The sequence below is a fragment of the Neomonachus schauinslandi genome, chromosome 7 (genome assembly GCF_002201575.2).
Source record: "Neomonachus schauinslandi chromosome 7, ASM220157v2, whole genome shotgun sequence".
Classification (NCBI taxonomy): Eukaryota; Metazoa; Chordata; class Mammalia; order Carnivora; family Phocidae; genus Neomonachus; species Neomonachus schauinslandi.
In genome coordinates, this window is record NC_058409.1 from 6,055,079 (window position 1) to 6,077,884 (window position 22,806).

The 22,806-nt window shown below is 55.2% G+C and overlaps 2 protein-coding genes across 2 annotated transcripts in view; both read right to left on the reverse strand.

Annotated features, from left to right (window-relative positions):
• RASGEF1C (RasGEF domain family member 1C) overlaps window positions 1-22,806 on the reverse strand; it is an 838,438-nt gene that overhangs the window by 387,408 nt on the left and 428,224 nt on the right. The gene's annotated exons all lie outside the window — the stretch shown is intronic.
• The window catches only part of FLT4 (fms related receptor tyrosine kinase 4), a 39,790-nt gene continuing 29,824 nt past the window's right edge, over window positions 12,841-22,806 (reverse strand). The window contains exons 24-30 of the mRNA XM_021689944.2: window positions 22,469-22,580; window positions 21,049-21,148; window positions 20,609-20,714; window positions 19,870-20,015; window positions 18,777-18,897; window positions 17,707-17,792; window positions 12,841-13,607 (exon numbers count right to left, since the gene is read on the reverse strand). Coding sequence (XP_021545619.2) covers window positions 13,409-13,607; window positions 17,707-17,792; window positions 18,777-18,897; window positions 19,870-20,015; window positions 20,609-20,714; window positions 21,049-21,148; window positions 22,469-22,580 — 870 coding nt within the window. The 3' untranslated portion in view covers window positions 12,841-13,408. The remainder of the gene's footprint in view (window positions 13,608-17,706; window positions 17,793-18,776; window positions 18,898-19,869; window positions 20,016-20,608; window positions 20,715-21,048; window positions 21,149-22,468; window positions 22,581-22,806) is intronic.

Here is a 22,806-nt window from a genome sequence, read left to right on the forward strand (position 1 = left end):
TTCACTCATGTTAATGCATGTAGTTTTAAGCTGCATTGTGATATTGCATTGTATGAACATTCCAAACTCTACCCTTCCCTGCAAGTATCTTTGAATCGTTTCTAGTTTTCTTCCTCCTTCCCCCAACCCTTACAAACCACTCTGCTCTGAACATTCTGGTAGGTGCCACTGCCTGTGAGCATCTCTGGAGTATAATCTTGAGGGTTGGAATTGCTAGGTGTTGGGGCACGCGTGTGTTTGACTTTACTAGATATGCTTACTCCTGTCCAAAGTATTTCTGCTTACTGTCCCACCAGAAGTTTATAAGATTTTGCCATTGTTCCCCAACTTTGCCAATGCTCGTTTTTGTCTGACTTAGTTTTTGGCAATCTGATGGGTATAATGGTAACCCATCATGATTTCTGTTTGTATTTCCCTTATTAATGGCATATTTTTTTGCTATTTTGAGTTCCTTTTATGATTTTATGTCTGTTGAGGATTTTGTCCTTTTCTGGTTAATTCATGATTCTTTATGTACTCAGGGTACTTACCCTTTATTGGTTAATGTGTATTGTGTATCTTTCCTCAGTTGTCTTTTAATATTTTAATGTTTTTAACTTTGTACTTTGAAATATTTTTCAGTTTTCAAAATAATGATTTTTAAAAGATTTTATTTATTTATTTGACAGAGAGAGCACAAGCAGGGGGAGTGGCAGGCAGAGGGAGAGGGAGAAGTAGGCTCCCCTCTGAACAGGGAGCCGGATGTGGGACTTGATACCAGGACCCTGGGATCATGACCTGAGCCAAAGGCAGACGCTTACCAACTGAGCCACCCAGGTGCCCCAGTTTTCAGAATAATGAATTGATTTTCTTGTGTCCTCCAAAGGTTACCAAACAGTCTATTTTTTCCCTCTGTTTCAAAAACTTACAGAATAAGCATATTTGATGAGTGTCATCCATTCCACTTACTACCATTACTGATGATCAAATTACCTCATCCTTGGCCAGTGACTTACTCAGACTGATCCCTGTGTCTTTTTGGCACAATCCTGGTAGTCTTTAGCAGCTTCTATTCCGGTATAAAAAGATGTTCGAGATTCATCTTTTATATTTCCTGCTCTGTATCTGGAACCAGCCATTTCTCCGAAGACTCCTGGTTCCTTCAGTAAGAAATGGTACCTGGAGGCCACAGTCTGGATACAAGGATTCTCCTTGCTCCTGGATTGGTCAGTTTCTAGAAACTTTCAGGGGATGGAGATAAGAGAGTTTTTTCCCTTTACAGATAAAATACACCAAACAATTGTACTTTTTGTTAGAATTTTGAGTTCTAAGGTTTTTATGAAACCTTAATTAATCTTATGTCAGCACCTCCTTTCTACTTTGCCAGGCATCTCAGGTTTCAATGACACTGATGTAATTACTCATTTGAGTTTGGCCATCTGACGGGTATAATGGATTTACATGGAAATATTCTGCAGAATATACAGAGAACGGCCTCAGTGTGGCACCACCACCACCAAGAAAAGTTTGATGGTTTTTACAGTTCTTCTAATCCTTGGGATGTTACCCACCCCCTCCCAGAATATAGAGTTAAATTACTATATTTTCATGTTATTTGGAATAGTTGCTTTTTTTTTTAAGTCTATTTATTTTTTTTTACTAATCTCCACCTTCACTGTGGGACTTGAACTCGCGACCCTGAGATCAAGAGTCGCACGCTTTTCCAACTGAGCCAGCCAGGTGCCCTGGAAGAGTTACTCTTTGGTGATTCTACCACCACTGGAAACAAAATTAGGTTCGTTTCTCATTTTTTATTATCTCAACTTTTAGAAGTTTTTTTTAAAAAAAATTTGGTCTTTTAGAATCATGTAAAATATTTACATAGTTACCAAGTCAAATGGGCAAAATAAGATATTTAAGGAAATCTAGCTTTCCACCATATTCCCTCTTTACCTGGGGAATGATGGTTGGTCTTTTCGCAGGAATCTATAGGAGGGAGGAAACCGATGGAGTTAACCTCGGGGCTTCAAATGTTACTCACGGTCTCCCTCTTCTACTAAGTGCTGGGACTCCCCCCTCCAGTGTTTGCTTCGGAGGCTCCGGAGGCAGGAGGCAGCAGGGCTAGGAGGGGATTGCAATCAAGGCAAGAAGAAATCAGCCCCAAAGCTGCTGTTATCCATGTTTATTGGGAGAGCAGGGGAAGGGCTTGGGTGGTCAGGGCTGGGTGGCAGGTCCCCAGCCTGCAGATGGCAGCATCTTGTCCCTGGGCGGGGATACTCCAGCCTCCGCTCAGCCAAGGTACATCAGGGCCCCCTGCAAAGGAGAAGCCAGGTTTGTGCTCTCCTCCAGCCCACTGCCACCGAGCACCTGAGGGGACTCAGGGCAGAGTTCCTGGAGGGGTCACACCTTACCCCCAGGGGCCCTCCGCAGCCTCCCTGCCTTTCACATGGGGTCAACCCGGTTCCCACCCAAGGCCATCCTGCTTCTCTTGGGGATGGGCCATGAGCTTTCCCCGACGTGGGGCCAGGACACCTTCGTAGCATTTTGAGGAGTGAGGTGTTTCCATTGTGTGGGGGGCTCAGGAGGGCCGCCCTCACAGGGAGTGCCCAGGGTGCCCACATTACCAGCAGTGCCTTCACGGCCCCCACGGCCTCCACGGCCTCAGGGCCCAGCTCGGCCACACACTTCCTGGAACCCTCCACCAGATGCTCCACCGGGATCCCCAGCATGCTCAGCATAAACTTCAGGAGGTTGAAGCCTCCGAGGAAGGGGTGGACCCTGGCCCCTGCCCTGGCCTCTGCAGCAGGGTTGAGGGCATTCAAAGCAGAGGCCACAGGCTTGGCCGTGGAGTTCACGAAGAAAGTGGTGGCTGCAAACACAAGAACCGCGCCATCGGGACTGGTGCTCCGTGGAGACCAGCTAAGGGCCTGGCTCCTCCAGGAGGTGCCATGCACCCCTCACCCCCCACTCCCTCCTTTGCCCACAGCTGCCCAGTCTGAGCTGGGGCATCCCAGCTGGTTGGGAGAGGCAACCACGTCAACAGATCACCGTGGCCCAGCAAGCAGGTGGCTGGACAGAGGCACACACGAGGCGGCCCCAGCATGGAGGGAGGAGAGGAAAGCTCTGAGCGGCGGCCCAGGCAGGCTTCTTGGAGGAGGGGACACCTGGGCTGTGCCTTGAAGGATGAAGCAGAAAGCAGACAGGTCGTTCCAGACCAGGGTCAGCCCTGGCACTAGCCCACCCTGGAGTTGGGTAAAAAGGAGAAACCAGGGCCAGTAGGGACATGAGAGGAAGCCTGAGGGCCCCGGGCAGGGCAGCCCCCAGAGGGCCTTGAAGTCCCCAGGAAGGAGCCGGACTTCCTGCCCAGAGGGACGGGGAGCCCTAGGGGGTAGTAAGCAGAGGAGTGGCCTGGTGCCCAAGGCAGAGGCAACAGGGTCAGGACCTGCCACCTTTGGGGCCAGGGGACGAGCAGAGCCACCGCCAGACCCCCGTGGCAAGGAGCTGGGAACTGAGGCCTGCAGGCACTCGCTGGGGTGGCTGAGCAGAGCCACACAGAGCGCCAGGAAGGCAGCGGTGAGCTTCAGGGTGGACTGGCTCCGTGGCGGCTCCTGGGAACAGAGACAGGCTCTGCTGTGGGCATCATGTACCCTGGGCTCTCCCCTCGCCCGGGCTGGGGCCTCACCCACCACATCCTCCTGAGAAATGTGCTGTTTGCTCTGCCAGTGGAGCCCTGGCCAACTTCCTGCTCGGGCTGGTGAGCGCTGGGAAACCTGTGTCCCCCTACCCCAACTGGGTCTCAGGGACTTCCTGTTGGCAGGGCCCCCGGGCACAAGGGCTGGGCACTTCCGTGAGAGCCGGAATGCATTCTGCGCTCTGTGGGCACGAGGCTCACCCAGGCTTTGGCCTTTGCAGAGAGCTCTCTGTTCTGACCCCATCTGGCCCTCCAGCCATGCTGTGGGCCAGGGTGAGGAAGGGGCAGATGTGTGACCATGGAAATGGCATGCAGTGGGGGTCCTCCTGGCTTCCCGGGCCCTGGAGAGGCAGAGAAGAAACTCCAAGCAGCAATCCCCTCCCCCCAGGTTAGGCCTTGCTCCTGGTCACCTCCCTGGTGGGGCCACAGGCAGCTACCAGTGAGAACAGAAGGACCCGGCACATGCTTCCATCTTTGCAATCAGTCTCCATGCCAAAAGTTTCTTTAAAAGTCCTCACACATCAGTCACTACAGAGTATGACAGTGGAGGATAAGAAAACATATTTAGCCCCGTGACATTTAGGCTCATCAGTGGGAAGATCTGAGTTTTCAGGGAGTGTCCCGGAATACCCCCACTTTAGTTATGACGGGGTCTTGACCTTTGCAGCCCAGTGGGTGTCCAGCCACTCCTGAGCCCCCAGGCCCCCATGCACCCTGTGCAGGTGCTTTGCACCCTCCTGTCTGCAGACAGCATGGGGCTCAGTAGTAGCCATGATCAGCGCGTGCACATTCGTGTGGTCTTCACGCAGTTCTTACACTTTCCCCTGACTGTGGGGGGGGGGGGGGGGGGGGCTTTTGCATTATAAATGTATGTTCTGTTGATCATTGTGGAAGTAATTTCAATAGGAAATGCATTTCAACATGTAAAACTTGACCCTTGAGGGATTTTTTCCGAAGGGATGCTGGGACAAGACCTGACGAAAGCAGGACGGGGTTAAAGGGGCAGCAGGGTGGGAAGGGCAGCTCGCCCCGGGCTGTGCCCATGGTGCCCTGAGCCTCATCCTCTCCAGGGGACACTTTCTCTGGCCAGCCCCCTCCCTGCAAAGCCTGGGCGGGCAGGTGGGATTACCTCCTTCCCACCACAGGCTGAGGGAGCTGGGGCCGGGGGGGGAAGGTCGGAAGGGTTTGTTTCTCTGTGAAGTCATGCACTTGAGTGAGGTCACATACTTTGAGGAGAAGCTGAGGCAGCTGAGGATTGTGTGTGTGTCGGGGTGGGGTGGGTGGTGCTGCTGGAATGTTCTCAGAGGCCTCTTGTTCCTTTGAGACCTGGACGCGTGGATCTCGAAAGAGCAGGTGTGGTTCCTCCCAGCTTGGGGTTGGGAGGAAGCCTGCAGGGTCCCAGGGTCGCCCAACCGCTCAGGTGCAGCCGCAGCCAAAGGACCCCAGACCCACCGGAGCCTTGGGGGTGGGCGTGGGGAATCTCGGGGAGAACCACGAGGAGAGATGGAGGAGGGCTGGGGTCAGGCTCCATTCTCCGTGGGGACTTGAGCCGTGACTTTCAACTAACATTTGGTTGTGGGAAAGATGGACGGGGCCGCTCTCTTCTTGGTCAAACTCAGCACGTGCCCGCATTGCTGGCTTCACCCAGACCCCGTGGCTGCCGGCGGCCAGAGCGCACCCCTGTCTGCACAGCCTGAACAGCACAGTGGAACATAGTTCCGGATCACAACTGGGAGAGGGCAGGATGCTGGGGGAGTGGTGCTCAGAGTCGACTTCATTACTCACCCATTTCACAGTTCCGGGGGCTGTTTGTTGGTAGCAGTGCTCAGGATGCCAGGGAGCACTGCGCCTGTCATTGACAGCAGGGCTCAGGGGGTCCAGAGGCTCACCACGCCTGGTCACCCATGCCTTTACCTGTTAGTGTGTGTTTACAGAAGAAAGAACAGGATGGACCACATTTCCTCGAGGCCTCTGCTTGCCCGCAGCCCACCGCTGCCCCCAGCAACAAAGGCTCCAGCCAGCTGGTTCATGCCCTGCATGGTTGAGGGGTCCTGCTCATTGGTGAGCCCACTGCTCTTCCTCTTTTGTCCAGGTGGCTGTGGGTCAGCCGGTGCTGGTCCTCTCTGCCCCTCGGCTCTCCTCTATCACAGGTACGGGCCAGGGAAGCATCTGGCCCAGCATTCAGGCCTCTGTGGTTCAGGGCCCAGAGTACTCTGGTGTCTTGTTCTTCTCTGCCATTACTCCCTTGGGAGTCCCAAAGGGATGGTGGAAGCAAGGCAGAATTCCTTGGGCTCTTGGCCAAGACCCCTCTAATGGCACTGCAATCGTAACACTGGGGGACAGGGACAGATGGCTTTTCCTTGGGCTTGACCTCAAATGCACTCAAGGAGGACCAGGGCCCAACCAGAGAAGACGGTTTAAAGAGTTCACCCTGAATCACGATGGAGCCTGGGTACATGAGATCTGAACCTTCTTGACCTTCCTGGCCAGAGCCAAGCCACTGGTCACTGTCCCCAGATGGGCTCTCATCTTTGCTTCTGGTGCCCATGGCAAGTGCCCCCACAAATATTCATTACATCTGAGAAAAGAGAGAGCAATAAAAGTAGTTCATGAGGTCACGTTTAACGTCTATTTTTGTAATTTTTTTTTCCTGATATCAAACACAAGTGCCTCATACTTTTATTTGCTAAGTTTTGTCTACTGCTTTTGCTGATTCTTCCCAAATTCTGCCCCATACTGAGAATTTTGTCCTGGAAATTACCTCCTCCTGGGTTGTGTGTTTCCCTGGAGGATCAAAGTCAACTTCAGCCTCCAGCCAGGATGGGGCTGGGGTGGTCACTGGCTGTGTGGGGTTGAGGGGGGGGCCGGGGTTTCAGCTGCTCTGCTCATAAGACTGTCAACCAGACAGCCCGTTTCCATCCCTTGCCCAGCCTCCCCGTTCTGAGCCCTACGTGGGGCAGTGCCCACACAGACTGTGGGGTTCCCCTTCCTTGGCACTGCCAATCCCACCACCTACCACCCCACCCCCGGAAATGATTATTCTATTGTTTGTCTGATAAAGTCAAAAAAATATTATTGAGATTCACATAACATAAAATTAACCATTTCAAGGTGAACAATGTTGAGCAACCATAACCATCTAGTTCCAAGACATTTTCATCACCCCAAAAGGAAACCCCATACCCATTAAGCAGTCCCTCCCCATTCCTGCCTCCTCCCCGGCTCCTGCCAAAGTTTCAATCTGTGGTCTGTCTCTATGAATTTGATTTTTCTCGTTGTCTCATATAAATGTAATCATACCACACATGACTTTTGTGTCTGGCTTCTTTCACTGAGCATGTTTTGAGGTTCATCCATATTGTGGCAGGTGTCGATTCCTTCTCATGGCCAACTATTCTATTGTATGTACAGACCACCACCTGCTTACCCACTTATCCACTGATGGGAGCTGTTTCCACCTTTTGGTTATTGTGAATAGTGCTGTCATGAACATGTGTATACAAGTAATTATTTGAGTACCTGCTTTCAATTCTTCCGGTAGATACCCGGGGAATGGAATTGTTAGATCATATGGTTATTCTATGTTTAACCTATTGAGGGAACCCTAAACTGTTTCTACTATTTTATATGAGGTTTCCATTTTTTCCACATCCTTACCAACACGTTTTCTGGGGTTTTTTTCCCCCCTATTCTAGCCATCCTAGTGCATGTGAAATTGTACCTTAATTATGTTTTTGATATGCATTTCCCTAATGACTGATGGTATTTCTACTCAAGTCCTTTGCCCATTTTTAAGTTGGGTTCTTTTTCTTTGTTGTGAGGTGTAAGAGTTCTTTATTTATTCTGCATACTAGACCCTTATCAGACAAACGGTTTGCAAACATTTTCTCCCATTCTGTAGGTTCTTTTTTCCCACTTTCTTGATAGTGTTCTTTGATGCACAAATGTTTTTAATTTGGTGAAGTCCAATTTACATATGTTTTCTTTTCTTGCTTGTGCTTTTGTTGTCATATCTAAAAATCCATTGCCAAAGCCAAGATTTGGTCGTGAAGATTTACCCTGATATTTTCTTCTAGGAGTTTTATGTTTTTTGCTATTATAGTTGGGTTATTGATCAATTTTGAGTTAGTTGTTGTCTATGGTGTGAGGTAGGGGTTCAACTGCATTCTTTTGCATGTGGGTATCCAGTTTATCCACTTTTTATCATTTAAGAATTTTTTGGCTTATCATTGTTGTTTTCTGGCCAGTTTTCTTTGCCTTTGTGGGTTTACATCTTGAAACAATTATTATTAGTCCATTTTTAGTAGAAACTTGGGAGAGAGCAAAATCAATGCATGTGCTTAATGGGAAATCACAAGGTTTACATTTGAAAAGGTGTCTTCCTACCAGCTTGGTTCTCCTGGTCTCTCACTGATGGGCACTAACCTTCTCATTTTTAATGACCATTGTCAAGGCAAGCATGGAGAAAGCAAGCCCCATGTTTTCTCAAACAAGGAATGACTAAAATTGTTTTGAAAAGTTTAGTGGTTTATTGATAGAAGATGGGAGAATACTTGGGGCGGGGGGTGGAAATTGCCAGGGTTTACGAAGTTCTGTAGACAACAGAAATCACTCGTGGGGTTTGAGAGGCCTCAGGGGTCAAGCCCCCATCTCGTTAATCTCCCTGTGTGCAAATCTAATTCTAGAAGTTAATCCTACAGACATAACCAGCCAACAAAAATGCCTGTGACAACGTCCATGACGATTACTTCTAAGAGGAGGCAGGCCTGCAGTGTGCCTTTTGTGGGGCCCTCAGTACTTTTGCCTTGGAGGGTGGATGTCTTCTTCCATAAATTTAAAAAATATATATATATTTCATGACTGCATTGTTGAATTCAGGCTGGATCCATTATTATACATATTCTTTATCATCATATTACATTTTTTTATTTAAAGACACACTAAAATGAAAACCTTTTTGAGTGCCTCACCGGCCCTCAGCTCTGGGCCTCCTGCACCTGGCACAGAAGCCATCGGCCTTTAATGGAAGTAACTGGAGACAATTTAGTGCAGGGTCACAGAAACCGTGAGCCCTCTTCATAATGTCACTGCCAAAAATGATGCAGGAAAACATTGCTCATCTTGAGCGGGGTGGGGCGTGCAGGGGATCACCTACTGCTCTGCACCCCACCCTTGCAGTGAGGCTGCCCATGCACTCTGGCATTGCCTGAGCCCATGTAGCCTGGTGTGCGGTGGGCAGGCACTGGGGCCCAGCTCCGTGCCCGGCTCTGCCCCTGACACTCGCTCCAGGTTCCGGGGTGTTGATCAAGTCCAACCCATGCTCCCTGCTTCACTGTCAGTGTGGGGTGCACAGGGGCAGGTGATCCCCGGACCCCTGCCAACACCCCAAGCCCGGTCCGGATGAGGAACATCTTCTTGTGTCGTTTTTGACCGTGGCATCCTGAAGAGGGCCACACAGAGGGGAGGCTAACCGAAGAGGGGAGGGTCCTGTTCTTTGTGCGGGGAGAGCTGAGAATGGTCGCCTGGTCATGTTTGCTTTGCTGGCCTGTCTGCCCCCCAGTCGGCCTCTGCACCGAGGCAGCTACCCTGTTTCGACAAGGGGGCTGAGCCCAGCCCCAGCTGACTGGAGAGAATCTCACCGACCCAGGCAGGGACCCCCGTGAGCCGGGGCCCCACCCAGGATTCTGCACTGGAGCCCCCGAGGTGCTGGCCTTGACCCGAGCGATCAGCGCGCGTAGACCTTGGGACCTGAGCTGGGGACGCCTTCGCCGTGCACACAGAAAACTGACAGCCTGGAAAGACCAGAGTGAAGCCAGAGGAGGGGGAGGCAGGCAATCTGCAGGTTCCTGGCAGCCCCGGCTTCCTGGCCGTGTCCCCTTCCTGCACTTCTTTACCTTTAAAGTACCCACCCCCTCCTGCGTGCCCCCTTCTGGCCCGTGGTGGTCAGAGTAGACCTGTTCCTGGCTTCCCATGAGCCTGCCTGGTTGTTCCTAGAACCAGCTCTCCTGGCCCTGTCGAACCTTTTTCTTCTCTCTTCTGGGCTTCGGCACCTTCCCAAGCCTGAGGAAGCCAGGAAGACCCTCGGATGTGGGTCTGGGTCTGTGTTCCGTCCTGCCCCTCTCCTCCAGGCCTGCCCCTGGGCCTCAGGCGATGGGGGTGCAGCAGGTCTGGGCACCCACTTTTGTAGAAGATCACAGAGGAAAAAGCTTTTTTTTGTTTTTGTTTTTGTTTTCCTGCATATCCAACCTGGATAAGGACCCAGCTCACAGCTGAGCTCCTCTCTGCTCCTGTGTCTCCCACAGCGATCTTCTTCTCCTGCTCAGAGACCACCCTGGAGCAGCCCAGCCTCTCCCCACCCACGCCTTGCCCTGCTCCCGGAGGGCCAACTCTGCTCCTTCAAGAACCTAAATGTAAGTCAGAGCACATCACCCCTTCCTCAAAACTTTGCTCTGGCCTTAAAATAAGAAACCGCCTCCTAATTTTGGGCTCCCAGGCCTGATGGGATGGGGCCTTTCCTCCTCACCTCCCCACCCCCCGGCCCCTCCTTCCTTCTGACCTGAGGCCTGTGAATTCGGTGAGGACTGGGACTCTGCTGTGTCCCATGGCCTAGAATGATGTGTGGCTGCGCAGTGTGGGCCCCTTGGCCTGCAGGGGTGATGTCAGGATGGAATCAATAGCATCAAGGGACACTCCAGTGTGGCCTTGACCTGATGCCCCCAAGAGAAGGTGTATGGGGCTGGGGCTGGGGCAGAGGGGGAGGTGGGCCGAGGGACCCCTTGCTGGCTGAGTTCCCATTCATACCTGGAGACCTTGGTGCTCTGGGGAGTGACACAGGGCTGGGACCTTGGGACAGTGAGTGCGGCCCTGGGCGTCCAGCCCAGGTAGGACCAGAAGAGCCCAGAAGTGTGAGCACAGCCCTGCCCGGAACCGCGTGTGGCTGTGCTTTGGGCTGGGCAACCGGGCAGGCAGCCTGATGGCTGACACCTGGGTTGGGGTATCTATCCAGGGAAGTGGCTACATCCAACCGATGAAATTGTAGTTAAAATGTCCAAACCTAAAGGGGGGGTGTGTCTTTTCTGTATTCACATTTAGATTTATTATAGAAGTAAAAACAACAAGCCCATCATTGCCAGCTGCCTTTGTGGGGAGGGGCTCTTCCCACTGGTGTCGAAAATGAGGCCAGGACAGTGGGCATCATAGCCCGAGGAGGGGTGCAGGCACCCAGAAGTCTCCCCAGCCTGGGAGAGGCCTGGATACAGGATGGCCTCTGGCTCCTGACCTTTGCTGGGCTCCATCCTATCTGCTCCCCTGGGTGAGGTGTTCCCTGGGCCCAGCCCAAAGCCAGGTCTCTCCCCCCGCCCCGTGAACCCCTGAGGCTGCTGCTGGGCCACATCCCTATGGCCAGTTTCACGCCCCAATCTGCAGCCACCCCTATGCCGTCCACTCACGTGTGAAGGGAAATCACACAAACGTGGCAGGGCAGGGCTCGTGGAGGGCCCTGCCACGCCCGCCTGGCTGGAGCGCATCTCCCCGGGGGTGATGAAGCTGGAGTCCCAGCTCAGACCTCCCTGATCTCGGAGTCCAGACACTTAACCAGCGAGGCGACCTGGGTGCTCGCTGCACCCCCTGGGCCTGTCCCCCTGAGTGTGGATGGGGGTGGTCGAAGGCACCTGCTGGGCCCGGGGAGACAGGCCCCTGCGTCACTGATACTCAGGGCCGGAGGCAGCATTTGGCTCTAGGAGGCGGGGACAGAGAGCCTTGTCGCTTTACCATAAAGCAGACATCAGGACAGGTTTGCGGCTCCCAGGCTGGGCGCTTCCGGGCATGGGGAGAGGAGCCCGGCCGCCTGGTGCTTCCCGAGCGCCCTCTGCTGGTGGCCTTGGGGGACTGCACAACTGGCTGGGGGGGCGGGGAGGACCCGGAGCCCAGGCCTCTGCTGTCTGGTCCTTGGCGCGGCCTGCCCAGTGGCCTGGTGGGGCTGACGATCCCATGGGAGGACGCCGGAATCCAATATTCACAGAAAGCCGGGACTCAGCTGAGAACCCATTCATTGTAACTCAAAGACTGGCATCAAATTTATTATTATCGTTTGTTAAATATTTTAGATCTTTTCAGAACACATGGTCTACAAGGCTGTGGTGGGTTTTCTTCCCAGTACATTTTAGCAGGTGCAGTCATGTGACGGGGGGGAGGGGACGTAAACAGGTGGTATGCATGTAGGGAGGGCCCTGGCGGGGGGGGGGGGGCCCCTGCACCTGCATCATGGGCCTTGGTCCTCTGGGTGAGAACAGCCTCTGGACTTCCACCAGCTAAACCTGAGAACTATGTCTCCCAGTCAGGTGACATCAGAGGAGGAGGGCCACTGGGGACAGCGAGGATTGCAGAGACACGTGTGTTCGACGTATCTTAAAGGCACACTACACAGGGGCGGTGGGGGGAGGGGCTGTTCTGCCGGGCAAGCCCCTGCTCGCTGAACGACCGCCTGTCCTGCAAGCGTCTCGTGGGGTGGGGGTGGGATGTCCATCTCCACGGTGCTAACTGGAGAAGGGTCCCTCTCCGGCTGGGGGTAGGGGTAGCTGGGCAGTGGGTGCTGGAATGGGAGGCCCTGGGCAGAACAGCTCCAGCCTGCAGGGGGCTCTTGCCCACTCTCCTGGGAGGCCAGAGGCTTGATCTGCCGGGGCGCGGACATCAGGCACAGACTGGGGGGGATGAACACAGGGGCCCCCTGGGGCCACCAGAACATCTGCTGACAGCCTCCTGGCACACGTGGTGGCTCCTCTGGGCCAGCACCAAAGACCTTCCTCAGTGGGTCCCGTGGTGTTTGCTTCTCAAAAGGCCATTCACAGCTTGGAAGCTGGCCTTGGGTGGCAGATCCCAGCCTCTGAGGGAAGAACCGGCCATTTCTCAAACTGGGCTGTTCTGGACCATTAGCTGCTTCTTCCAGTTTTGGGCCAGGCAGGTGGGGCCACAGTGGCCTGTCCTATGTCGGCACCTGCCTGGGGGTCAGAGGCGAGAATCATCTAGATTCAGAAAGACCTTCCCTGGGCTCCCCTCAGATTAACGTCTTGAAAAGTGAATTCTTCACAGCAGCTCCAAGAGTCTCTGAAGTTCTAATGAAAATGCATCTGTTGAATAGTTGTCAACACCCAGGGGTAGGTACACCGTGACGCCTGGCCCAGCAGAGACCACGGCCCCTGGGAGGGTGAGCTGTTTGGCCGGGCTCTGGAGAGGACACCCCATCCCCCCCAACTCCTTATCTGTCGTTTGAGATGGAAATATGGTGCCCTCTCTCTGCCTTGGAGAGCCAAGAAAGCCATTCCCACGGGAATGAGTGGGGATAGTGGGGTGGGATCTGGGGACTGAAGCTCAAGTCTGGCTTCACGTCCAACACTGTGACTCTCAGACCCTCAGAGTCCTCCTCAGAAAATGGGGATCATGCTCCCACCCACCATGGTGGGAGGAGGCAATCCAGACTGGCCCCGTGGGTATGGGGCTGCATGGAATCTGAATCTCGAGGGAAGAAGGCCCTGGGGGATCCGCAGGGTGGCCTGGGGGGGCAGGTGTGGTGATGGAGTCTGGGGAGCCCTGGAGCCTGGGTCTTGCTCTTCCTAACTAGGGAGGAGGAAACGTGTGCTGACCAAGCTGAGGGAGAGGAGTACCCAGCCCTCTGCTCGCCTCCAGGCACGGCCCCCACCAGCTGTCAGACCCGGGGGCTCGGGGGCCTTGCCCGGGGCTGCTTCAGTAACTGTCATCTGTGAAGAAGGGTGCTCGGGCAGGTGGGGGGCAGTTGCCCTCATCCTGCGGCCCCACCAGCTCCCCGTACTCGCTGTTGTAGAACACCTGCCCTCCCCGTGCCCCCCGGTCTGGCCGCCGCCGCCGCCCTTGGGTGTCAGGGTGCTCCCTGGTCACGTCCACGTTCCGGCCCGGTCCTTTACAGCTGCCGAGACAGGGAAGGTGATGGTCAGTAAGACAAGAAGAGAAGAGGCACAGGACCCCAGTCGGGGTCTGGTTGGAGTCACCAAAGACACGACCGGAGCTCCAAGCGAGCTCAGAGCCCTCGGAGACACAGACCTGACTTGCACAGTGAACCGGACTGACATGAGGGTTGGCAAACCCTGGAGCTTTCTCTGTCCCCAGCCTGGGCATGTGGGACGACGGAGAATGCCCACCTCGTGCCCCCAGACCTGTTTCTCTCCCAGACTCGCCCATCTCTGTAAACGCACCACTCCGTGGCTCAGGGCCCTGGGCGTCATCCTTGCTCTTCCCTTTCCCCAAACCCCTCACATCCAGTCTATCCAGAAGTCTTGTCTGTGCTGACTCCAGAATGGGCCCGAGCCCCTCTCTGCATGCCCTGCCCCGGTCCAGAGTGAGCGCCCAACTCTGACGCTCTGCACTCTCCTGGCCCGTCCCTCTTCTCCCAACGCTGCTTCAGAGATCCTTTCTGCCAGAGAACGTCCTTCTCCCGACAGATCCCCCAGTGGCTCTTCATCATTCCCAGAATGAGCACTGAGCTTCTCACCCTGAGAGAGGTGCCAGCCCCCACCCCTGCCTCCTCCCCGACGGCCGTAGGATGCTCCCTACTTAGCTCTCACTTTCTTTGAGATTTTTAAAAAATATTTATTTATTTGAGAGAGAGAGCACCAGTGGGGAGAGAGGCAGAGGGAGGGAGAGGGAGAGAGAGAATCCTCAAGCAGACTCCCCATTGAGCACGGAGCTGGGGCTCATGACCCTGAGATCACAACCTGAGCCGAAACCAAGAGTCGGACGCTTACCCAACTGCGCCCCCCAGATGCCCTCTTCTTTGAGATTTTTGAAGACCTTGCTTCATTTCTTCTGATTTTGTTTTTGCTGTGCATGGTGCTCAGCCTGGTGCCAACCTTTTTTTTTTTTTCTTTCCTTCATAAATGACTCAGCCTTTTTGCCTGAATTCCAGAATGTTTACCTTAAAAATCTAACAGTTCAACTCAGATATGCAGCCAAGTCTACCGCTCTGGGGTAGTTTTCCCAGGCCCTCTTCTGCGATGTAGATTCAGTTCTTCTTTTATTTGAGAGGGTCCCTTGACTTACAATTTTAAAATATTAGTTTTGTTCCATGGCCAGCATTGTCTCCCTCGGAGACTCCAATTTTATATATACTGGATCTTTTCTACTCAAATATCGCACTAGTGTACTTGCCAACTTCGTTTCTGGTCTTCTTTACCTTTTTATTTATTTTGGTTTTCTTTTCTTCTGTCTCTTCATGTCCACCTTCTGTATCTTTCCCCGTAAGGGAGCATTGATTGTATCTATTGATCCTTGGGCCTCCCCCCACCCTGGTCTTGATTTTTGAGGGGATTTGTCTTTTATTTCAATTTCTTTCCTGAACGTAGTCAGCCACCATTTGATACCTTCCCACTGTTCATTTCCATTCTGAATGTTTGAATTTCCGACTCCTGGTGCAGCTCCTTGTTTAATTATATATTTAATTCACGTCAGAGTAGTGTTTCAGCTTTTCTCTGCTTTTTTTTTTTTTTTTTTGAGTGTTGACAGCTACTGAAAAGTTTTCATTCTATTTTTTTTTATTCTTATAATAACTGTATGAATAGTGTATGGATATTTTTAAAAATTTTTTAAAAGATTTTATTTGTCAGAGAGAGCATGAGCGGGGCGGGAGGGGCAGAGAGAGAAGCAGGCTTCCCGCTGAGCGGGGAGCCCGATGCTGGGGCTCGATCCCAGGACCCTGGGATCATGACCTGAGCCAAAGGCAGACGCTTAATGACTGAGCCACCCAGGCGTCCCATGCTTATTTTTTCTGTTCATGATGATTCGTGCTGGGATTTCCAGGACTAGAAATATCTGGTTCTCCTATGGAAGGGGCTTGGGACGTGGGTGGCTTTGGAGGCTTCCTCATTTAGCCGTGCTGCATTAGACCCACATCTTTGGCATCACCCTGAATTCCTTCAACTGCATCCTTCTTTGCAAAGGCTCCATTCGTGTTATGGTGTTGTACTGCCACCAGGAACCAACCAGTCACTTTGCTGGGAGTGCTGGGCCCCCCCTCAGCTGCTGCCACACAGCTACGCCGACCTACCACAAGCCGAGGGCTTCCAGATCTTCCTCTTGCCTACACACTTGGAGGAGACGCCACCCTGCAGGGTGTGGATGTGGCATCCTGTGCGGCCGCTGAAAGGGCCGGATGAATGACCTGAAAGTGAGGACACTGTGGGGTGGTTCAAAGGAGACGGGAAAGGACTGGGCAGAGAGACCTCCTCCTACTTCTCCCCCACAGAGCCATCCAAGGCACATTCTTTCCTTGCACCTGTTTGGAGACTGTTCCACACGCCAAGCGAATGCAGGTGCACCTCTCAGTGGCTGGTCATGATGTGTTTCCAAGGGAACCTGTGTGGACAAGAGTACTTTCTATTGCTGCTATTGTGAGGTGCAGTTTCTGTAATAAACGGTTCCCTTGGGTGTGGATCTGTCTTCTGGATTCTTGCTTCTGGAAGACTCTTATCTTCTGCAACTTTCTTCTTCCTTCAGCACTAAGCGCTCGCATCCTGCTCACTGGCCATTCAGAAGCACTGCCTTCCCCAGATGGCTGCCCCTGGTGCCTCAGACTTGCCCTGGAGCCTCCTCCACCAGACCTCTGCCTCCTCCCTCATCTCCCTGGTTTGTCCCAAGGACCTCGAGATACTCCTCTCTCCCGGGCGGGCCGCATCTTCCTTTCCTTCCGCGTGACTCAGGCACGGCTCTGCTGGTCCCAGCGCTGGGTTTCCTACTCACGCATAAACTTGAGTCTCTCTCTCCTGCTTATGGCACAGGTGTGGGCTCTGAGGGGCCTGCCTCCATGGGCTGTCTTTATGAAGACGTGTGGAGATTAGAACTTAAGTAGCAACCATCCCCCGGCTCACCCTCTTACTGAATTACCTTTTTTTTTTTCTTGAGATATAAAATACTGTTGGGTAAAGAAACATTAGCCAGACACTATTTCCAATAATGCAATTAGCATTCATTTTCCAAAACTAGGTTACTAACGGAGATCACCCGATGGGTGATCAGGAGGCCAAGATGCATGGTACAGCTGGGTATGTGCCCCACAAACCACCAGCACCCACAGCAAACACACTTTTTGTAGGCTGCTGGAAAAATAACCGCTAGTTGGCTCAGCTGCAGAGATCATAAACACACCTACCAGAAAGGTGAAGAATCACATCAACTATCCTAACGTGATACAAATAAATACTTATGGTCTCGGGTAAAAAAAACTCAGTGACAACATCACACATTGATGAAAAAACAGCACAGGCAGAGGCCAGAATTCGTTCCGGAAAACTGTGTCGGACGACCCCAAAAAGGGGCTCCCAACAAAGACACAGATCAAGAGTCCCATGCTTTACCGACTGAGCCAGCCATGCGCCCCATAGGTTCTGTCATTTAAACAGCTATGTGCAAGTTGACTACTAGAGTAAGTAGGTAGACGTTTAACTATTTCATCTATACCCTTAAAAGATTAAACATTCAGGGCTTCTTTTTGGGGGGGGTGGCTATCTTCTTGGACAAAGGGAGGTCACCCTCTGTACAGGTATGTGAGGATTTCTCTGTGACTGCATTCGTATCAAAAAAGGACACCAGCCAGCTCCAGGTCACATGATCTCTCTGGCTCCTAAGGCCTCAGAGCTCAAAGGGGAGCTTAAATGGGAGGTTGGGGGAGGGTGGGTCGGCTGGGGATGGTGGTGGCACCCCCTGGCTGTGGGAGGGGTGCATAGGCACAGTGGGCAGGCGAGATCATACTCGGTTCACAAAGAGGTGGCCTCTGAGCACCTGTAACATGGAAGGGAAGTGTGGGGACCAGCACCAGGTGTGCTGGGCCAGGATGCTGATGGGGGAGGGGGCTTCCCAGGTGGCCAAAGGTCTTGAGTCCCAGAACAGCTTGCTTTAAACACCCAAAAAGGTAATAAGAAGCCACAAGAGGTTTCAGGTTAGTCAGTGATGGGCACACACAGGCCCAGCTTCCCTGTCCCGGCCCCTCGCAGGGAAAGAGGCTCTGGAAGCCTTACCTGAGCCCGCTTTCTTGTCTGTACCTGCCCTCCAGCTGCTCAAACTCCTCGGAGGCCAGCACCATCCCACTGTCCGTCTGGTTATCCTGTGCGGAGAGAACAAGCCCGTCTGCAGGCAGCACCCCCTGCACCCCCCAGCCAGGACGGCGTGGCACGGACCTTCTCTGCAGGCCTGAGACCCGCCCTGTGGAAACTGAGCAGAAAGCACGTGTCCGTTCCTCGCTGAAGCATGCAGGTGAGGGTCACACACCCCTGCCAGGGAGGGAGAAACTGAGGCTCAGGGTGCAGGCAGAGCAGGAACACAGGGAGAAACAGGGAGCCTCTCGAAAGAATCTGGCAGCTCATGGGGTAACAAAATGGTCCTCACGCAGACACATCCCACATTTAGCAGGGCTCTGTCGCCCTTCGATGGTGCATGACTTGGCATGGTTTTCGTTTTGCATGACATGGAGGGGAACAGCACTCTTGTCACAGCTGGGGTCCCCCCAACATCTCCATCTGCCCTGGGGGACAGGAGCCGGGGGCCAGCGATCACTGAGCAGGCCTGTCTGCAGGGAGGCCGGGGCGGGAAGGTTCCAGGCTGAGGATGAGTCTGTGTTTTTGCAAAATGGACCCACGGGCTCCAGCCTCCCAGTGCCCTGAGAGGTCCACTCTGCTTGAGTAGATCTGAGAACACCGCTGTGTCGTGTACCCCATACCCCGGGCTCCTCCTCGAGGGACACCGTCCCCTTCTCTTTGGCCACATGGCTTGGTGGCCACCAAAGGGAAGCCCTGACTCAGGCTAATGCAAAGATAATCACCTGGAAGGAGAAGCTGTCTTTCCATTGGGTTCTCTGCTGTGTGGAGGGGAGACCGGTGTGTGTGAGGAGGGCACGGGGGAAAGCAGCTGAGAGATGGTGGCATCACAGGCCACACAGACCCCAACATGCCGGATGTGCAATCTGGACTTGACATTTCAATGTGGTGCCCCTTCCTGAGCTGGTTTCCCCTGCTGGCCTCAGGAGGTCCTGATACCTCCTCCCAGCGGAGAAAGCCTGACCTGGGGTGCACAGGCCCAGCTCCCCACTTACCACGGAGGCCTTATAGGTCGTCGGGGTCATGGGAAATTCTTCGAACGTCTTCATCCTGGAAGAGCCCTGGGTCTGAGTCCCTCTGGCCAGGCACCCCGGAAAGGACACACAGTTGTAGTATCTGTGGGGAGAAAACAGAGTGCTGAAGAAAGTTCTCTCCACCTCTCCTTCTGCCCCCTCTCCTCCCAGAAGGACCCCAGGCCTGGGCTGTGAGTATGGGACCTGGGTCTGAGTGCTGGTCTGAGTTCCTCCCCGGGGGAGGGGGCGCTGTCGCTATCCACTGCTTGGCACCCCTGTGCCGGGATGTCTCCTCGCCTGTGCAAGAGGAGAGCGCCTCCAGGGAAGGGTGTGGGAGGTGAGTGGAGCACACCCAGCCCGGGTGTGGCATGGGGCTGGTGAGATGGGGGGGCCTTCACCCCAGAAGGGGTCCCTCTGTGCAAGCCGCCACCTGGCCTGTGTGCGCGGGGCCGTGTGTGTGCATCTGTGTGTGCATGTTTGCGTGTGCGCTGGGGTGGCTGGTGGAAGGAGCCTAGTGGGCACCCTGTCCCCCAGCCCGGCCCTCCCCTCCGCTGGGGCACATGGGGTGGCAGGTCTTGGAGTCCTTCTCTCGGCAACCCCATTGGGAATGTGAACGGTCTTCCCGGAGTGTAAATAGCTGTTGGCAAGAGACCTCGGGTCTAGAACTCTGGGAACTTAAGCTATGTTCTAAATCCTGAATATGGGTGAGTGGCTGGCCCGCCCTGCTCCCGGGACCCCAAATTTCAAATTTGGGGAAGGGGCTTTCGGGAGCCGTGAGTGCCCGAAGCAGAGGAGGCTGCAGGGCAGAGGGAAGGTCTGACGGGGCACGGAGGAAAGCGAAGTCACAGGCTACATGGTCTTGGAGGGGCCCCAAGGCTCGCCAGGCCCTCCAGGGAGCCCCAGACCGAGTACTGTCATTTAAAAAACCACTGTGCTCTTTCAGTTGGTGTACAAAGGTCTCTCAAGTCCTTGTAGTTTGCTGGTCCTTGATGACTGGCGGGAATAAAATAGACCGCGTCCAAGCTGCTCTCTCCCTGCCCCGGGGGATCCCGGCCCCCGGGCAAGGGCGGCTGACCTGGCGGCCAGGCTGTGCCGGTGAAGGCTCGGCGGGCTGTCCTCGGTGTCGGCCTCAGCCACGTGCAGGGCCGTGGTGGATGCTTGCAAGAAGCTGCCCTCCTCCAAGCTCTGAGAGCCGCAGGGGGCCATGCAGTCCTCCTCCTCCTGGCAGGAAGGGCAGAGGCCGCGGGGGGGGGTCAGAGACCACCATGCCCCCGCGGCCCCCACCCCCGCGCTCAGGACAGCGGGGCTCCTGACTGGGGAAGTTCTGCGCTCCAAGGTGCTCTGGGGATTAAATGAGCCTGCCTGGCAAATTCTCCCAACAGGTGCCCCACTTACAAGGAGGGAGGTGCGGCAGGGGCAATCCCAATCCAGGGTCCCCTCTTTTGGGGGCAGACTTGGACTCCCAAGTGCTGCAGGCAGCCCCTGCTCACTCCTCCAGATCCCAGAGCACCAGGGCAGACCTGAGCTGGCTGTGCTCCCTGCACGCCCCCCTCCCCGGGCACTCCCCGGGGAGGGAGACAGAAGTCAGGGGTGGGTGCGGGGAGCGGGGCTGTAGGAAGCAGAAGCACAAAGAGGAAGGTGGAGGGAGGGACACACCATCCTTCAGCTGGAGACAGGGGCTCCTTGCAGACCCCCCGAAGACCAGCCTGGGGCTCCTCCTGGCCAAAGATGGGCCCTGGTCAGCTGCTTGAGGGCCCTGGGGCTGGGGGCCAGAGGTTGCTGCAGCCCGACCAGGAGGACAGAGGTACACTTACCTGTCGGCCCCCACCCTGCAGCAGGTCCCCTAGGATCTCCACCAGCTCTGAGAACGCAGGCCTCTCTTTGGGGTCTCCTGACCAGCAGCTCAGCATGACGCTGCGTCTGTGGGTAAAGCTGGCTGCTGGCCTGTGGTCTGAGCACGCCTGCACCCTGCACCAGCAGACCCCAGCTCCCCTGCCTAACCCCAGTCCCTCACAACCCCCCACCGGCCCACCCAGTCTCTTCTGCCTGGGGGTGGGGGGAGGAGAGCTGTCAATGGACCAGTGAGGGGGTCAGGGGTGGAGTAAGAGACTTCATCTGCAGGTCTCTACCCCAACCCCGTGCCTGCAGCCCCTCCCCATTCCTGCCCCCTGCCTGCGTACAAGACCCCCCACCCATGGCAACCTCCCTCCCCCTCCGACCCCCCACCACCAGCAGAGCCAGCAGGGAAACTCACATGGCGGTGGTGGCCAGCTCTGGGGCTCGCATCCGTGTGCCCTCTTTCAGCCTCTGGCAGAACTCCTCATTGATCTGTACTCCTGGGTAGGGGGAGGCCCCTGATGGCAGAACAGGATGAGGTAGGGGTGAGTGGGGAGCAGGCACCTGCTGCCCAGCCCAGCCCCCCAAACTGCCTCTCTCCTGGCCCCCTATGGCAGGGGGCTTGTCCTGCTGCTCCCAGGCCAGGGTTGGGGCCGGGGGCGGGGGTGGCCAAGGCACTTTGTCTCCCAATGATAGTTCTTCATTTGGTTAAAAGAGGATGATAGATGAAAACATGGGGGATCACCAGGGTCAGGGAGCCACACTGAGCCAATCAAGCCAGGCCTGTCACAATCACCCCTCTTCAGAGACACCCTCCCTGGCCATTCAGTTGAACCCCTTCCTACATCCCGTGGCTTTGCCTGCCAACACACCCAGGACCTAACTTGTCCTAGCCCTGCAGCACCTGGCCATAGGAGAAACAGCCCCAAAGAGCCTCTCGGTCCCCCTGGGCCCCCGAGGGCAAGCCGCAGGCATCAGGGCGATCCTCGTAAGACAAGTCACGCTGCTCTCTCGCTTGCTCCAAGCCCTGAGTGGCTCCCCTGGGACTCAGAGTCCGGGTCCTCCCCCTGGCCGGCTTGCAGGGGCTGCACGGACCTCCCCTCCCCCCTTTGCTGCACCTCCCGACTCCCCCTGCCCACAACTGGCCCACTGCCAATGGGCGGGGACCAGGAGCTTGGCTGCCCCCTCACCCTGGCCTGCTGTCTTCCCCAGCGAGCCCCTTCATTAGCTGGGCCCTCCCCTCCAGCTCACACACAGCCCTGCCCTCCCTGCGCTCTCCAGGCCCTTGTGTTTGCAGTGACAGCATTCATCCTGGTGGATCTTTGGTGCTTTGCTTCTCCGTTGGCTCACTGCCCGGCTCCGGCCTAGCGTGGGGGCTTCACCCTGGTCCCAGCGGGACCCAGGGGCCCACGTGGAGCTCTCATAAGTAGGTACACCTGGGCGTGAGCATCCAGTCTCCTCCGGGACGCTCCCCAGCCCTTGAAGGCAGGAACGGCCTCCCCAGTGACAGGTTGAGGAGGGGGCTCATCCAGGGAGGTGAAGATCTGGGGGACCCATGAGGCCTCTCCTCTTGGGACCTATGCTGATCCCAGGGACTGCCCGGGAAACACGGGCCGTGCCCTGTCACCCGTCAGAGGCCAGAGCACACCACCCTGCAGAGGTGGTGCCAGGGGGGCCCATGGTGGAGGCAGAGGGGAGAGGTGGAGGGCTCTTGGACCACTTGCTGCAGGTGCAACAGCTCTGGGCCATCTGGCCCCCTGCTTCAGAAGGGCAGGTTGCCGTGACCAGCAGCCTAGGATCCTGCCTCTCCCCTCCCCCACAGCCTGCCCTGCACTTACCCAGGGAGAAGATCTCCCAGAGCAGCACCCCAAAGGACCATACGTCACTCTGCGTGGTGTACACCTTGTCAAAGATGCTCTCAGGGGCCATCCACTTCAGGGGCAGCCGGGCCTGGGGGAGGCAGAAGGAAGCACGTCTCCATGGAGGGAGGGAAGAGAGGGAGAAGGCCAAACACATGGGCAGCCCCTTCTCTCACCCCCAGCCTGCCCGGAACTCTGGAGCCACACCCTAAGAAAGGCCTTGGGCAGTATCTGCCCCCTGTGCGTTCACAAGACTCTCACAGTTGGCCCCCACCCTGCAGGTGCCTGGTGTCTTCCTTGAAGGCTTCTGCCCTGCT